Source organism: Simochromis diagramma, unplaced genomic scaffold, assembly GCF_900408965.1.
Source record: "Simochromis diagramma unplaced genomic scaffold, fSimDia1.1 OVJJ01000107.1, whole genome shotgun sequence".
Classification (NCBI taxonomy): domain Eukaryota; kingdom Metazoa; phylum Chordata; class Actinopteri; order Cichliformes; family Cichlidae; genus Simochromis; species Simochromis diagramma.
In genome coordinates, this window is record NW_024387209.1 from 9,492,218 (window position 1) to 9,510,200 (window position 17,983).

Consider the following 17,983-nt stretch of genomic DNA (forward strand, 5'->3'; position numbering starts at 1 on the left):
AGAATCACCGAAAATATCATTCAACTCTTAACCGTAATGCTTAGGTACTATCGTAGACACGCAATACACAGACAAACTGAAGGTACACGATGGGTCTTCTCATTCCCCTCCCATTTGTATTTGTTGTGAATTAGGGAAACCCCCTGAATGGTATCTCTCATGAGCTGACATGGGAGCGATTTGAATTTCTGTAGTGAAGTTAGGAGATGTTAGCCAGACAGCCCGACTCGCATATGAAATGTAATACACGCCCATGTTTTGGCTTTTTTGTGATTGCACTGCACTCAGCTAGTTGATTATATGTGGAGTTTAAAATGTCCTCCTTATCCAATATATACATTTTTAATCACAATCACCTGGACTGCAGGAAAAGGGAAATGGCTAGTTAGCTTTTTTTGTTTTTGTACGAGATACTGTATTTTTAGTCAGAACCAAACTAGCGAGCTAATATTTGGAATTGGGGTGAATTGAGAAATTGAACATTTTTTTAATGAAGGTAAAAACTAATGACTGACTTGGAAAATATGGACAATTATAAAAAGATGCTGCTTTCATGTCTAATGATATGTATGCTAAATATACGACTAAAAGATAAATCATAAATGCGACTAGAAGTCACAAACTCTCTAGATAAGGTTTGTACAGAGATTAGATGTGGGAGAAGTTTTCTTTTATAATAAATGAATACTTTCGATTTATTATTTTATATCTTTTATGTTATTTATTCCAAACAAAACCAATTGTGCAAAAAACTTTTTCGTTAGCGTTAGCTTTTTGGCCAGAACTAGCTAGCTAGCTAATTAGCCATTTCCTTGTACGTTAAACTTTAAACTGAAGCAAAAATAATTACCCAATGGATTTTTTAATTTGACATTTTTGTAGTAATATGTAAGCAAAGATAACCTGAATTGATGAAGTGATAAATGTGCAAGATTGAACTCAAAAATCAAGATTAAGGTTTAAAAAAAAAAAATAGTTGTCAGAATGTTATGTTAACTTTTTCTATTTTTACATTTACCATTATTTTGTCTTGTTAATTTTTCCCCATAAACATGAAGGTCTTCTCTCTGAATTTTCTGTGATGAAAATCATAATGTATAACAAATTATTTTGTTATATATTATGATAAACATTTCTTGTGAAGGTTTCTTTTGAAATAAATTATTGCTTAATAATTATTTTATTTTAAAGTAAAAAAAAGGAGCACAGTTGTCTGGCAAATCACCTCCAAAAACTTCATCCCACCCACAGAGCTAATATCAGTGTGCTTACACTCAAGACAACACAATGGCACAGATTCCTATGAAAACACAGCTTCCAGTCAGGCTGAATTTTTCTTCTCTCGTTTTACATTCTGGATATTTAGAAAGAACATTTACTATCGGTACATTTCAAAGAGCCATCTAAGCAAACCCATGGAACATAGATCCAACTGAGAAGGATTACCAGAAAAAGGTATTTACAATCAAAATGCCACCCACAAGAAAATAAAAGTTACTTTTGCACATCAAAGTCGCTAGAGCTACTTTTTTTCCCCCCAAGCTGAAGAACATGGTAGAAAAGCATGACCCTAACAAAATAAAAGCTCATGGTATGTCTAACAGGTACTTCCAAGTTAAGGTTTAGTTTGACCCTGCCCTGTGCTTATAGTATCCAAACCTGAGTCAAACCACTGAAATCCTTTTTGTTCATTTTCTGTGCCAAAACTACCAAACCTCATCGGTACCTCAAGGAAAGGATTTGAATTGTCATCGGACTCAGATCTGGTAAAAACTGGTCTGAGATCAGAAACAACTTAACATCTGGCCTCAATAAAACCATACTTTCACAGCTCTAGACCAAGCACGCAAAAGAATATATGAAGCATTCATGACACGGTATGGTAGCTTGTGCTCAGACACACACACACACACACAGCCTTACCACAGGCCTCATATGCTTTGTAGACCCTGATAGTGGAACATTTATGTATTTTATCCAAAGGAAAAACAACTCCTTGGTTTTCATTTCATTTTCACAGCAAGATACACATTCCTCAGTCGGGAGGTGGCATTCATCCCAGTTATTCCCAAGGTACAGTTTTCCCCTCCCGACCAATTTTAAACCATCAGAAGTCAATCCTGATAGAGAACAATGTAAAGTCCATAAAAATAATCACCAAATTATTTAAGAAAAATGCAAAAAGCTTAAAATCTGTAAACAAATGGTACATCACATATTTGCAATTCTGCACATCAAGTCTTTATGGTTTATTCCTTCCTCCTAAGAGAAAAAAAAGCCTAAAACATATATATAAAAACAAGCAACGCGTGAGAACAGTGATGTGGTATTTCTGTAAAGGTTATCTAAGGCCAGAACCTTCTTGCTCGTAACCTTGCATAGCTGTGGATGTGAAGCCATACAACAGTGACATAACACCGACTGGATTTAAATTCTTTTACAGTGTGGGCATGAATAAGGCTCTGGTTTTCTCGATGAAGGAAGAAACTTATCACTCAGAGCGTGCAGGCTCAGTCATAGGCCCAGTGTGGATGATTTTTGACTGCTGGGTGACACAACCGAGACTGATGTATGATACCTGGACTTTGATCATGAGGCTATTGCTGAGTCTGAACGCTCCTTATGAGTAGTTCCATATAAAGAGAGAGAATTGTATTATTTGGTTGCTTCTAACCTGATTTGGCTATAATAAACCTGATTTCTCATTGGCTGGAGCTCTGGGTGCAAAGAGCTGTGGATTAGATCAAAAAAAATAAAATCAGCGGTTAATGCTGTGGGAAAAAAACAAGCGGGGCAGCTGCTCTTTGTTCAGAAACATATAAGCTGTGACTCTTGGCCATTTATATTTACTCTCAAATCCAGATCGCTCATGCAAGATTATTTGTTTTTCTGTGAAACGAGCAGGAGATGCCTGACTGCGCTCTCTAAATGGCACATGACGCTGTTTTCCTTTGATTTCTGCGTGTTGACGCTATTCTTCATGTACAGTGCATGTCCAGATCAGAGTGTACCAGAAAAGTAGCACCACCCTCCTATGACTCATATCTTAAAAAAAACCACACACACACACACAGAAAAAAAAAGAAAGAAAAAAAGAAACCACCTCCACTTCAGTTGAGCAGATAAGGCATTGTTGCTTTGATGTGTTTCACAGAGACGGAAAGTGTTGCTGTTTTTACATACGCTGTCAACATGAAGGAATTAGACTGTTTCATCGATCTGAATGTTTGATACACATATTTGGCTAATTCTTCACTGTAACCACAACTATACAAAAACCCATCTAGCTTTACTCAATAGCACCATATGAATATTGTTCCCAAATTATAAAGGGGTAAGGGAATACTGGACATTGGTGTGTGAGTGTGTTTGTGTGTGTTCAAGCGGTGAGGTAGGGATACATCCCATGTTATTACACTGCTTTTCATTGTGTGTCTCTCCCTGCTTCAGAGGAAAACCGTGTGTGTTTGTGTGTGTGTGTGTGTGTACGTACACTAAGCACATCTCCCCCATGTTGGAGACTTGCATAGCTTCTGCAGGACAGGAAGAGCAGTTGTCCGTTTGGACGGAGCCTTTGGCACAGCCTTGGCTGATAACTGAAGGCAGTACTCAAGTTGCACCATAGAATTCAAAGAGACAATCTGCCCTTATTGCACCATAAGTACATGTGTGTTTTGTATTTGCACCATATGAAGTGGGATTAGCAGCCAGTTGACTCTGAAGCTCGAGAGTGTCGCACCATATGAACACTGATGCTGCTGCTTCTGTTACGCGTTCGCAACTAATGTTTCTACTCGCCGGATCGCAGCAAATGGACTGATTTGTCTGTTTTGTTAGTCGGCTAGCACCACAGAAAAATAATGTGAGCCCACCTATCGTTCACACTTAAAGGGACGCTGTATTTCTGCTTTTAGTCTCCTTATTTAAATTTAAAAAAAATTCCACACTGGGGTAATTATTACAGTTTTATCTACTGATTAACTTTATCAGTCATTAATGGTGTTCTTAACATCCGCCAGTTCATCGGTGAACCACTTTGGTGGTAGGGTTGCCGTTAGGGTTGCATTTCACCAAACAGGTGAAAGCTCTAAATGGTAGATGTGACCCTAACCCTTAAACAAGCCTTAGGGTTAAAGCTGGCAATGTTTCCTAAGGTAAGGATCAGGACTATCATTATCGCTAAGTTTTGGTTTTTTGTTGCTCCAACTTTGTCATTTTTCTCTGAACTTTCATACACAGAATTTGTAGGAACAGCCAAGGACAGAGGATATTGGGTCTTGGCATTGCGTCTTGGTTGTTTGAGTACGATGCTGACTTTTTTGCTTTCCAGACACTAAGTGGTTCACAGCTAATAAGCAGCGGGGTTGATAGTTAGCACCTGTAAGTCTGAAGCGATGGTTCTGAGCCAGAAGAAGGTGGATTGCCCACTTTGCTATGGGGACAGGCTGTTTTCTCAAATAGAGGAGTTAAAGTGTCTTGGGGTCTTGCTCATGAATGGGGGAAAATGGATTGGGAGGCAGAGATTGGTACAATGTTTGTAGTGATCCGTAACTATTTGGCCACAAACTGTGAATAGTGACTGAAGGAATAAAACGGTGGATACAACTACCAGAAAGAAGACTCAAAAGACTGTCTGGACTCATCCTTAGAGATAAGGTAAGGACTCAGAGTAGAGATGTTTCTTCTTAGCATATAAAGACACCAAGTGAAGTGTTTCGGGCATCTGACTAATATGCATCCTGGAAGTTTCTTAGGTGAGACTACTGAGGAAAGACCTTGGGTAGACCCAGGACAAACTAAAGATATTGTCTCTTGGCTGTTTTGGGAATGCCTTGGTATCTTCAGAGTCAGTGGCCATGGAAAGGGAGCACTGGTCATATCCGACAAGCTTTTCTACAACCAAATTTTAATGTGATACCTTAAAATTGCAGGTTTTACCAATAATTCAAAAGATTCTCATACTTCTGGGTCACTGGTTGAAATCAATCACAGAATTATAATTTGAGGACTAATAAATTAATAAATTACGTATATTTGCAAGTCGCCCTCAGAAAGACTGACTTTTACCAAAATTACAAAATTTGTTGACGTACCCCAATTTTAACTCTCTCTATACCCAGCCCTCATAGCAAAGGCGGTTGTAGAAAGCAGGAGAAACTGGGCTCATGGAACGGGATCAGAGGAAACACCCCCCCCCCCAATGGCGTGAGATTTCAGGAGTTGCACATGACAGGACATGCTGATGACTAATATCTCAGCTCATGTGTTTTCGCCTGCCAATGTAACAGCTTGGATTACAGGGGTAAACAAACCAAAAGAAATAAATAATGAGCCATACACCACAGCTCAGCCGTGGGTGGCTTTGGAGGAGTTGATATTGGACACGAAACAGGAGAAGACAAGTCACTGGGAGGGTTGTGATGACTGAAGTCCAAAACTGTTTTATGTCAGCTTCAGTGGCAGCACCCTGTTAGTGTGGGACCAACATGATTAAGCTATCACACACAAAAAAATGTAGTAGACCTCGATCAAAAACAATTACTCTTGAATCTACCCTTATTTTTATGATATAAAAAGACCTCCCACAACTGCTTGGAGCATAAAAGGAAATGATGGAGAACTTCCCCTAAGATGGCATTCAAATTTCACACTTTATTTCCCTCCCAGATGAGCAATATGGTTATGACCAACATCATCTAGGACTTTACTTATGCTATTTTGTAGTATATGTATGTAGAGTCTATGACATAGCCTAGGCAAGCAGACATTGCCAGGCTTTTGTAACAGTTGTTGGGAGCTGCACTGACGCCACATGTAGTTACATACTGAGGGAGGTGCATGCATGAATATAGCGTAGGGCTTCAAATGAGTTTGCAATCATGATGTACCTATGGCACAGATTTAAGGCAGAAACATTTCTTATGAATCTTGTTCCACTAACATGGAAGTCAGTTCTTTAAGAGTCTTCCGTTTGTTTCTGAATTTTCAAATAGTTGGGAGCTTTAATGCATGGCTTATATATTCATGAAATCTGAAACCGCGTTTTAGCTAACATCTAACGAAAGCTAGCTAGTCCTGTGTAGGTGTTGTAGTTTGGTTTACTTTGAGAACGGTTAAAGACACTGAAATCACCATAATTGTTTTTACATTTTTACTTTTCCAAATGTTCAGGAAGAAATTATTTTAGTGCTTCTGTAATATGCTTTAAGAAGCGACTGTTTTTCATTTTTCCACATTACAGCTAACATGTTGCTAACTGCCCTCAACATACTTTTTTCAAGTCTATCTTAAGGATATAGTTGGACTTGTTTTGTTCTATGCTCAATTGGCCTTTGAGTTACATGAGGAAAGTTGTACTAGTTCTTTATCTCTCCATTAAATATGAGTTCCTGCAAGCAGACTGCCTAGGTTAGCATAACAACCAAAAACAGGTAGAAACCTTTAGCTTTAAAAGATCTCGAGTCAGATTTTGTGGCAGGACTTGCTGAGTTGTTGACATCGTGTAGGCAGAAACAAGCATAGAAAAGTAACTATTTTGTTGATAGAAATAACATTTGCTACAAATTCATATACATGCTTTTCTTTATTTAGATAAGTATGAATTTATAACATAGCATCTACTATTGCGCTACACAAAGTAACCCAGATTAGCTGGAAAACTTACTCCCCTGATTACCCTGATAGGTCAGGTATCAACTAACACATTTCTTTTAAAAGCCCTGATCAATAAGAATTATAATTTTTATAGTATGAATTTGTTTCCATATGTTGAATCACAAGCACATGAACTCCAAAATTCAAAGAGTTACTCTTTTACTGTCTTAGGAGCAAGTAAATGTGCAATTATTCTTAATGGTAGATGGTTTGGCTACTTTCTGAACCCACAAAAAACTATTTTTTACATTTATCTTTTTGTATAATTTAAATAAGACAAGATGCTAGCTACTAGATACTTTAGGAGAAGAAATCCAGGCTAGCTGTTTTTACCTGTTTTCAGTTTTTTTAAGCTAAGCTAAGCTAGTCAACTCTCTAGTGCTAATATTTTACTTGTTGCCTTTGACAAGACAACAAGTAAATCTACTAAACTAAAACTGTCCTTTTGAGAAACTGTAGCTAAAATTTTAGATTCTTTAAAATTGAGGCTGCAAATGTAAAAATTGTTGTTTGAGTGTGCATTGGATGCCATTACTGCCACTTTGTCTCCATCTTTTCCATCATGCTCGGCCACTCTCCCCGTTAACCTTGTCAGTGATGCCGAGAAACTGATGTGTCCAACAACAACATAACAACAGATTAAAAAACATCCTCTCTGTACATAGAAAATATATACACTATCTTTTGACCAGACTAATAACGACATGTTACAACTCATTTTATTAAAAGTGACCGTCATTGTGTCACATCCTTTTATTCTTCTTAAACCTGTGAACGCGTGCAACATAAATGGCTTGCGGTGGTCAAGGACTCCATCGTAAAACTACGCTTATTTTTCATATTTTTACTTTTTTTTTTCTTTGCAGCGGAGCGCGCACATGTGAAATTAAAGAAATGAGACCAAGTGAGGGACGATTAAAGTTAAATAGAGTGACAAAAGGTTTAAGAGAGGAGGAGACGGACTCGCGCCAAAGCAGCTTGTTGAGTCATGGCCATGGGACTCACAGGTCGCAGGTGCCCGCAAGGAATGTAAGTGTGATTGCGTGTGTGCGCACACATATAAGTGTGACAGATTGCTTCTGTGTGTGTATGTGCTTATATCAAGTGTGACTTTCTGTGCATGAACGTGTTTCTAAATCTTCTCTAAATCTGAACATCCACATTTACATACATGTTTTTTTATGGTGCACATGTGCTTTTGTGTACTTGTCTGTATATGTGTGAGTGTGTGCTGATTTGTGTGTTTGTCAGAGTGAGGACTCATACTGCAACAGTTCATACAGGAGGGGTCCATCACGATAGCGGATGCCCACAGCGGCTGGCGTTATGTACTGCAGGATGTTTATAGTCCTCCGCAGGCGCCTGTCTACATAGTGGGCATCCCATGCTGGGTAACGCTTCCTGGGCATGTCGATCTTTATAAGCGGGCCCTCGGGCTTGGAAGTGGGGGGCGCAGACCTCACCTGGAAGACGGGAAGACACGTCTCGGCCACATCCTCTTCCGTCTGTGACTTGGCCATGTGGGCTGGTGTGGGAGGGGCTGTGGGTGGGGCTGACGGGGGGAGAGGGAGACCCCAGAGCAGCTGGGCACAGCAGGATGAGGCGGGACTTGGCTGGAGGTGGGCAGTGGCAGGATGGAGGAAACCGTAGTACAGCAGCATGACCAGGACGCCCCCTGCGAATGTCAGGTAGACACTGCACAGTGCCAGGACGGCATAGGAGTCGGTCAGCACTGGATCTCTGTAGGCATACCTACAGGATGACAGGTGACAGTACAGGGGTTAACTTAATAGGTGTACATCTACACGTGTTTATAGCATTAAACCATCTTTCCCACTGGTCCCCCAAAGCTGATTATAATTGTTTTATCTACTGATGGGTAGCCCAGTGTGTATTTTAAAACATGGTTTATTAGTGGAGTTGTACTTAATATTAATAATCTAAACCGGCAAAATAATTTCTAATCATCGTTTTAAAATAAATGTAGAGTCGTACACTCAGTAACCCTTCTTTTAGACAAGCCCCTGCATGCTGCAGGTGGCACTGCTAGAGGGAGAGGAGGAGGGCACCAAACTTTAAGGAATCTGTCAAATTTAACCAAGCAGTTTGTTTGCATACACGCAGCTTTTTGCTTTAGCATATTAAAACGACTGCACAAACATGTAAAGCATGCTGGTGGTGGATGAGAGCACATGAAAAGATGGATGAATTTCAATAAAGCCATGACTGTGATGACTCTGGCTGCCAGAAACACTGTCATCAACTGGCAAAACAATTTTTCGGTGTACTACTTACTGGCCCTGGGCCATGTGGCCATCAGTTATGTTGCAAGTAGTATGGCAGTAAACTCATCAAGAAAGCATTTACTAGCCTTTTATTACATGAATATTGTGATATAGGCTTACCTTGCTAGTGTTGTAAATAGGCTAAGCCTTGGTAAGCACTTATGGTATACTTTAAATGTGTCTGTTTACTTGTTCATTTCAGAATAAATTTGAAGTCTGAGCAGGATACAATACAGATTAAATACAGGAAGTAAAGAATGAAAGGAAAGCCCGAGAGAACACAGGCAGCATAGAAAAGATAAAAAACTCCAAAATTACAAAGGAAGGAGAAAAAAAACATTTATAAGAGAATTAGAAAGAGATCATTACACAGATCATTGCCATTTAGCTTTGTGAAGCTGGATGAACCTTGTAGGTGCGAAACTGAGAAGCTGCAGGACACTGCGTGCCTTTACGGTAGCTCCTTGTGAAGTAAGAGGTACGCCTACCTTTTATAGTTTTTGGATGTTCTTGCATACATTCTGTGATATTTATGTGAAAAAACATATTTTACGATTTTACGCTTGTTGAATCAGGGATGTCAAAGAATGCAAACGGCGCTAAACTCACCACAGCCCGGTCAGGATGCTGTTCTCGGCCAGCACCACGGTGTAGTACGCCACCATCCTGTATCGCGTCCGACCCTCTTTCACGTTGAACCAGCAGAAGATGTAGACAATGCCGACCACCATGTTGAAGAGCACCTCCTCCCACTTGGACATGCAGAAATCAGTGCCTCCGTGCACCACCCAGAAGGCCATGGCGCACCAGTGGAGCACCACGAAGATGCCGAAGTAGATGTGGAAGAGGGAGGCAAAGAGGGCGAGCGAGAGGACGCGGGAGAAGATGGTGAAGAGGCGCCAGAAGAGGTGCAGCAGCGCCCCGCGGTAACTCATGCTGCGCTGGTCGTCACGAGAGTCTCGGAGCAGTTTGTGGTAGGAGGCCAGAACCCAGGCGAGAGACAGGAGGGAGGCTAGGGAGGAGATGCCTGCAGGGAGACACAGAGGTGGATGATTTCCATGCTTCTCCTGTTTTGTATAAACACGACATTATAATGACTCACTAGGGAGGGAGAGGGGGGAAGGTTGTTTTGTGTAATGGTGTGAGCATACAATAAGTAAGAGGTAGTGCGTGTCACGACCGAGACATTTGGTAATGACGAGTCTCAAATACAAAGTTATTTTTAATGTCCCAGCTGCCGTGTGTATCCGCCCCCTTGTGTACTCGTCACATCTTTCCATTAAGGTAAACTGTGTCCCAAAACTCCAGAGTGAGCGCGATGAATAACACCAGTGGGTGGCCGCCCAAGATGATGCATGCAACACGGAAGAGGAGGATGATGGAGTCTGACTCGCACATCGCTTTCTATCTTTGACAACCTGAACAACAGTAAAAACCTGCGAAATCCAGCAGCCATCTGCAGCTACACATAATCAAGCACAATAGGTGCAAATTGATAATTAGCACTTGAGCAGCTGCTCATTTGCATGCTGTTTGCCGGCTACGCGAAAACATGCTATTACGCCGGTACAGCGCAGTCTGTAAATCCATCCAACCACCTACACTGTAGCGTCTCGGCTCGGTTCTCCTGGATCATGATGCAGAGCTGCAGGACCAACTGAGGCGCCGACTCCAGAAACGTTTCCAGCAAACGCAACATGTTGACGTCGGCGTACTCGAACATCATGGCCCAGTACCAGCGCCGCTGGTGCTCCTTCTGCCGACGCGACATGACGCCTAGGTACAGCGTCCTGATGTACCTGTAGGGGTTCAGAGGGGCAAACACGCGTATGTCAGGCTTTTCTACACACTTTCAATCAGGGAAGTCAAACTCATTTCATGCCGTGGGCCATGTACGGCCTGCTTTGATCTTAAGTGTGCCAGACTCACTTAAGATCAAAGTGTAAAGCAGTTTATCTGCACATTAAATCTCTGCGATATCACAATGTAATAAAGAAGAAGTGTAAATTCAACAGTACATGTTAGTTTTTCTACATGATAAAGAAATTACTCTTTGGGCTTAAAATGTAAGAAATAAATGTGTAAAAATTACAGTAAAAGTTCTGGATTGTCCTGTACGTTTGAAGCAGAATGTTTTTGTTAAATCACAGAAAATATCTTTTTTAATTAATTAATTATATTTTACTGAGGACAAACTGAAAAAAACTTACATTTCTATAGTAGATCATGAAAAAATCTATTACTTCATTACTTTGATGTAGTATGGATGGCGAACAAGATGTCAACTTTATTAAAATATAGATAAATTCAAAATTTACGCCCTCCTTCAGACTCCTCCAAAGATGTCCACTGGGTCGGGTTGGAGCCTGTGCTGGGCCACTTCTGGCCCTCAGGACTTATTTTTAACACACCTCCTTTAGATGCAAAAAATATAAATAAAAAATCTGTATGCTGTCAATGATAGCAGATCTCCCTAATATGGTTATCTAAGGCACACAAGCAGCTTCCCGCCAGCTGGAGGGCCGGCCAATTAGAAAAAGCTGGTTTAAAGGGAGCCAAAAGAGCTGGTCTCAGACGGCAGTCAAACTCGTGGACTTCATCAAGGTCCCGTATCAGACAGATATGGATTATTTTGAACTCTACCAGAGTCCAGGAATAAGAATAAGGAGCTGGAAATGAGCCTAATAGGTCACATCTTCCCTTGCGTTCTTTCGCCTAATCGGGCAACTAAATCAAAACCAAGACTCTGACTTATTCCTGTTTCACCTGATTGGTGGCTGTAAATATTTCTAGCCTTCATTACTTCATTACACTGAATTTAACCTTTTTATAAACAGCCTTGAAGAGATGCTGATCTATATGTGCTGGATGTGGGAAACTACAGCACATGTGGGCGGGATGTAGGCAGTGATCTCAATTAAACTGCCTCACTGCCACACTGAGCGTGTGTGTGTGTGTGTGTGTGTGTGTGTGTGTGTGTGTGTGTGTGTGTGTGTGAGGAGTATGCACACAAATGTAAACGTGCTGTAAAAATAAAATCCTTCAGCTTCCCCATGCATGGCTGCAGTGCATGCATGGGTGTCCTCCATGCAGACGTGCACTTCTACATTATGTACAGTACGCCTATTAGAGCTGGAGGTTAATTCACGCCCCATAAATAATGCAGCGTCCCTGGAAGAAAACGCCCACATGTGCATCGATTTACAGCACGCCGGCCCTCCCAAACGAACCATTTCGAGATGTTTTGGTTTTAAAATAAGGCCAGAAGGATGTGTGTCCTTGACTCAAGAGCAGTGAAGGATAAATAATCAGTATCATTTGTTTGGCTTCTGTAAACAGGAGCTCTGGTCTGCAGTGGTCACGGTTAGTGTTGAGTGTAGCAGGCGAGCTCCTTAATGCCCTGACATGGAAGGAGGTGGTCTCAAACCAAGTACAGCTGATCTTCCATCCAGCCCACCCTGCCCCCACCACTCTCACTTCTCCTTCCTCTCCCCTCCCCCTTCTTTTTCACTCCACTTGTGCATGTCCTCACCCCCCATCTCTCCCTCTCCACGGCCTCTCCATCTCTCAATTTCAATCAGGCCGTGCAATTTCCCCAGCTATAACCACCCTTTCTCGCCCTCTTCTCCCCCACCCTCTCTCTATGCTCCTTCCCATCCGGCCCTTCCTCCAGGTGGGAGAGTCCATTCTGCGGGCCAAGGGGGGACAAATACTGGGAAGTGTGTATGGGTGTGAGAGGGGTTGATTTAACCCTACAACCAAAGCATAGAAGTTGTGTAGCACATCAGCATAGTAGGACGTAAACACACACACACACACACACTACTCTACTCTCCCTGCTGCTCACCCAGGGGCAAGTGGACACCATTAAGAAGTCTTCTCAGAGAGAAGAGAGAGGAGGGAGGGAAGAGAGCAAACGTTGTCCTTACATAGACTGGGAGGCTGGAAAAGAAAAACAAAACAAAACAGCGCACTCATGTTACTTCTATAACTACAGTGTGTGTGTTTGTGTGTGTAGACCAAGCTGCATGCTTATATGAGGCAAGAAGCCCACAATGAAAAGAAGTGTGTGTATTTCAGTTTTTCCCCCAACAGTACTTTTAGCACAATTAACACCTAACATTGTCCAACTGTGGGAATATATGTGTGTGTCTGTGTGTGTGTGAGAGAGAGAGATAAATAGAGAGAGGGAGAGAGAGAGAGAGAGTAAGAGATGTGCTGCCAGAAGCGCAGATGCTTTTCCTCTTTGTACTCTCCATGCATGCTGACACTCATGGGAAGAGCCTTGACACCGTTTTTCCACTGTTCACACACACGTGCTGACATGTGTCAGCGCACACACAAATACACGCAAAGGCATGCTGACATTTCAGAAGGGAAGAGCCTTGACCAAAAGCTGGAAATGCTGGGAATCTGTTCAGCACCATGGAGAGCGCTTCGGTCAGCCCTTAAAACACACACTCTGAAGGATGTGGCTCACTTTGTTTCTTTACACTGTGTGAAGGCTTAACTGTAGCTACTCTGCAACTGCAGATGCTTTACTCAGGTTCTGTTCTGGCTCTGAATTCTACTCTTTCTTACTGCAGGGTGGTCAGCGAGTTGCTGAATTAGCTTTTCATAGGATGAGTCAGAAATGAAAAGTTTCAACAGAGCAGAGTTTGTGTGTGAAATCAGGCTCTCTGTTCTCCTGACTGTCTCTCTTAATATCTTCCTGTCATTCCCAAACAGCAACTGAAGCACAGAGGGAGTCGCAGAGAGCCTTTCCATGTCTTCCTCTCGCTTTTCTCTCCTGCCTGTCACTGTGAAGCGAGCTGTCTTTTCTAGTAGCCACATCAAGTGGACACCCTGCTCTGCTCATTAGGAGCATTAAGTTTTTGTGAGCCTGTTAGAGAGAGAGAGAGAAGGATCAGGTGTGTTTGTGTTGCCCCCCTCCCCCTCTTACCTCCACACTTGTCCCAGCTGGAGGATGTGTATGGTGGCCTGCCACAGCCAGATAGTGGCCAGCTGCAGGCGGTCCCTTCCAGGATACAGGCACCCCAGAACCACCGTGCCCCGCTTGGTCAGCCCCTCGACCTCCCCGAGCCCCCCGCCGGTGTAATCCTGCACGAACCATCGGAAACTCAGAATCTGGACCAGTACCGAGGGCACCAGTACGAAGAAAAGAGTGAGGCCGAACCAGAGGTAGTCCTGCCTCTGGTAGTAGTCCATCGCCAGGCACAGGTCCGTGCCGACGTCCCAGAAGAAGACAAGGAGGGCAAGGATGATCCAGAGGCAGTCCAGCCACAGCTGCTCCCGGGGCGGGCAGTGAGTCTCCCGGATGCCGACCCCTCCGGCAGGCGGACTCCCGCCGAGCAGAGAGCCGAGGCAAGCTGAGCGGCAGCCCCAGTAGCAAGCGGAAGAGCGGCAGCACTGACAGATGTGGATCGCCGCGGAGTCCAGAGGCTCCTCGGCGTCAACATCATAGAGCTGGGCGAAACCCCCGCCGCCGCCGCACCCGACCCCGGCTTTGCCGCCGTCGGACTGCGCGGCCATGTTCGCCTTCCCGCTCCTGCCCTCCTGCGAGATGCACGACAAACGCACCGTTTTGCTTTCTTGTGGGGCGCGGACACCACGTCACTTCCCAGATACCTGCTGTCCCCTACCCTCTCGCTCCGCGGCGACTGCTGTGACTCTTTCCCGCCCTGGGCGCGAGGAGCCATCAGAGCCGGCGGCCGCGCGACGGCGGCTCCTCTTCTTTCTCTACCGGCCGACACACACCCGCCGGGGGCTCGCGGTCAGCAGCAGCAGCGGAATCTGTTACCGTTCTAGTCCGGCAGCCCCGCATCCTCCCCGTCCTGCGCGCGCGGTCATCTAGGGCAATGAGAGGCTATGACGTAATGCATCTCCCGCTGTTCTTAAGATGTGTGAGTGAGTGACTGTGTGTGTATGTGTGTGTGTGTGTGTGTGTGTGTGTGTGTGTGTGTGTGTGTGTGTAGGCGCTAAACGGACAGCAGGCTATTCTCTTTAACTGCGGCTCTGCTAATGTAAACCTTCCTGTTCAGTCAACTGGAGGCCCTCCTGCTCCTCCTGCCCCCCGCACTCAGGCTGCAGGTGCCCGGCGTCCGCTGCCACCCATGTCCGCTCCGTTCCTTTCCGCAGCTCCAGCCCTCTGCAGCTCCTGCTTCCCCTCTCCTCACGTTCTCTTACACTTTCACTCCGCCCTCTACCGGATAACAACTTCAAACCCCCCGATCCACATCCGCACACACGCTCGAGCGAGCGCGCGCACACGGACTATGGTCGTGCACTGTATGGGAACATATGAACTGTTTTTCCAAGTAGTTTTTCATTGGAAAGAAAAAATTCCCAGCAACTGACGCTCAATCAATCAATACCCCCCCCCCCCCCCAACACACACAGCTCTCCATGACTCCCTCACACTCTCCACGAATCTCTCCATCATCTCCTCCAGTGGGCCGAGCGCCCAGTGGCTGTGCCAGCCTAATCAGCCCTAACATATGTGCGTTTGAGAGATCCCTGCTAGGCAAACATGGTGCCAGAGAGGGAAGGATTTAGGAACACGAGGAAATGGATGGACACTGTATATGTATGCGCGGAGACGGAGGGGGGTAGAAATGAGAGCATGGATGAAAGGAGGTGTGCAGAGAGAGAGAGAGAGAGACAAAGATAGAAAAGAAGGTTTTAGCTGAAGCAGTTTGAGAGGATGAAAAGGCTGACGGGATGAATGCAAGAGAGAGAGGATGAGTGTGGAAGATTAAGGAATTGTTGTTGACGGGATGAAGAGGTTGTGTCAGAGGTAGAAGAGGGGGAAAAGGCCAGAAAATGTATGGTGAAACGGAGTGGAACAAAACAACGAAATGACATTAAAAATGAGCACATTTAGGAGATTTAAATGGAAAGAAGTTAGGATGGGGAAGTAGATATAGACGATGAAGGTCAGGAGAAGGGAAAATGGGAGGAGAGAATTTTTTTTAAAAGGGAGAAGGGAAGAGTTGATTTAGGAATTCTCAGTGGGATGGAGAACGTGTGTTTTTTTCCAATCATATTCCATTATTATTTTTAAAAAAAAGCTCACACAATCTCTCTCTCTCTCACACACACACACACACAGACGTAAGCAAGCGTGCACTGCATCTCTTCATCACACTCGCACGCCTTTTCCGCGTCCCCAGAAGCACGTTTCTGTGCGAGCTCATGCACTTTCTTTCTCTCTCTCTGTCCACTGGAGATTAGCCGCTCTGTTGTCATGACAACCGTGGCTGGCTGAAGGACAGGGAGATGGTTGTAAAGCCATTTGCATGTGAGCAATAGGAGTGAGTGAGTGACAGCAACACTCGAGGTATTTAGTCATACAGGTCGTAACACCTGGACTCGAGGGTAATTCCACCCGGTCTTTTGGAAAAGGGCAGAGAATCAGCTGAGGTTGCATCTGCAGCCTCCTATACAATATTTATCCCAATGAATTTGCAAAGATGCCAGAAGACTTGAGATCAAACGCGTGCCGATGATTTGCTCGAGACAAAGGAGAGGAAGCGGTAGTTACATCAGCAGTGAACTTCAGAAGATCAAAACAGTGGCCTTGTTCTGAGCTGATGGGAATCATGAGGACACAAATAGGAAGTTTAATGTGGCTGTGACTGCGGAGGGGGCTAGATGAGATATAGATGTAATTAGACAATTCAGCTCATTCCATTCAGCGTACAGGACAGTGATTTGTGCAGCTTAGAGGAAAAGCTGAGTCGGAAAATGAAGTTGATTACAAATCTAACAGCAAGAGACGTGCGCTTGATTGCAGTGGTGAGCACTGAGAGTTTCCACCGGTCTGTGCTTACAGTGCACAGACCGGTGGAAAAAAAATGCATCCAAAGTGGGTTGTCATTTGGCTCTAGATAGAGATCACACTGCTGAAGATGTAAGCACAGTAGGGAGGATTACCGGGGAGGATGCTAACAACTTTCAGCCTCTAAATAGAATCCTACAGTGGTGGTAAACTGTGTTCAGATCCAGTGGCAATCCTGCTCTGTAGCTATGCATATCGACTCAATTTACATAAATGTTCTGCATTCAAGATATCACTTTACCTCTTAACATCTACAGAGTTATTTTCAGGTTTACATCCCATTACATGTTTTTTGACTCATGGCATATCCAAGTGGAAATATAAAAGAAGAACCATCAGATGAAATTGATTTGAAAGACAGCATCTTTAGTTAAGTGGGACAAAAAGAGAAAGCATATTTCTCCCACATTAGCTTCTCTTCATTGATTCCCTGTTGAGTCAATGAAAAGATTGAACTGAAATTCCTTCTCTTGACAGACAAGGTCTTGAATAATCAGACCCCATCTTGTCTTGAGGACCTCATAGCACCATATCATCCAACTTTGCTCTCAGACTGAGAGGTTTACTTGTAGTTCCCAGGATATTTAAAAGTCGAATGGGAGGCAGAGTCTTCAGTTCACAGGCCCCTCTTCTGCTGAACCAGGTCCCAGTACCCAGGCCCACAAAAATGCTTTTTTGTTAAACAACAAAAAGTTTAAAGATTTGTGGTTCCAACAGGAGCACATGCCATCGCACCATAATTTTGTAGCTCGATCTCACTGCTGAGCCTGAGCAGAAGTCATCAGCCAAACAAATTTGTGTCTTGTTTCTGTTTTATCTATTTTAGGACAAGGTTATTATTACAGATAAATTCACGGGTAAGCATCTCTTTATCCCTCCTATCCATCCTGAACATTCATTTTGCAGAATCTGTAATGTTTTTGGTTCTTGGAATTCAGAGTCTTGCTCAAAAACCTTCTGACATGTGTACAGAAGCAAATAAAGTCTCTGATTAAAGCGAAACCAACAATAACTCGAGGTGTCAGTGTGTAAATTCAATTCAGTTTTATTTATATAGCACCAAATCACAACAGCAGTCACCTTAAGGTGTTTTATATTGTAAGGACCGTACAATAATAATAAAAAAGTTAGAAAAAAAAAAAAAAAAAAAAAAGTTTAAAAAGCATCATAATTGTCTTTGTACTATAGTGAAGAATAAAGTAAA

At 43.4% G+C, this 17,983-nt stretch overlaps 1 protein-coding gene across 1 annotated transcript; it reads right to left on the reverse strand.

Annotated features, from left to right (window-relative positions):
• Positions 1-1,533: 1,533 nt before the first annotated feature.
• LOC120746158 (XK-related protein 6) lies at positions 1,534-15,935 on the reverse strand. The gene is made up of 4 exons (XM_040051468.1): positions 13,882-15,935; positions 10,542-10,738; positions 9,549-9,966; positions 1,534-8,406 (listed from the first exon to the last, which is right to left on the reverse strand). The coding sequence occupies exons 1-4, from the start codon at positions 14,469-14,471 to the stop codon at positions 7,902-7,904; spliced, it is 1,710 nt and encodes a 569-aa protein (XP_039907402.1). The 5' UTR covers positions 14,472-15,935; the 3' UTR covers positions 1,534-7,901.
• Between the last annotated feature and the right edge of the window lie 2,048 nt (positions 15,936-17,983).

What these genes read in the sequence shown, in the direction of transcription:
- LOC120746158 (XM_040051468.1), bottom strand. Translation starts at nt 14,471, where the DNA reads ATGGCCGCGCAGTCCGACGGCGGCAAAGCCGGGGTCGGGTGCGGCGGC. An exon ending in CAGCTGGGACAAGTGTGGAG is followed by an intron (nt 10,739 to 13,881) that starts GTAAGAGGGGGA and finishes GAACCCCTACAG; the next exon opens with GTACATCAGGACGCTGTACC. An exon ending in AGCATCCTGACCGGGCTGTG is followed by an intron (nt 8,407 to 9,548) that starts GTGAGTTTAGCG and finishes GTCATCCTGTAG; the next exon opens with GTATGCCTACAGAGATCCAG.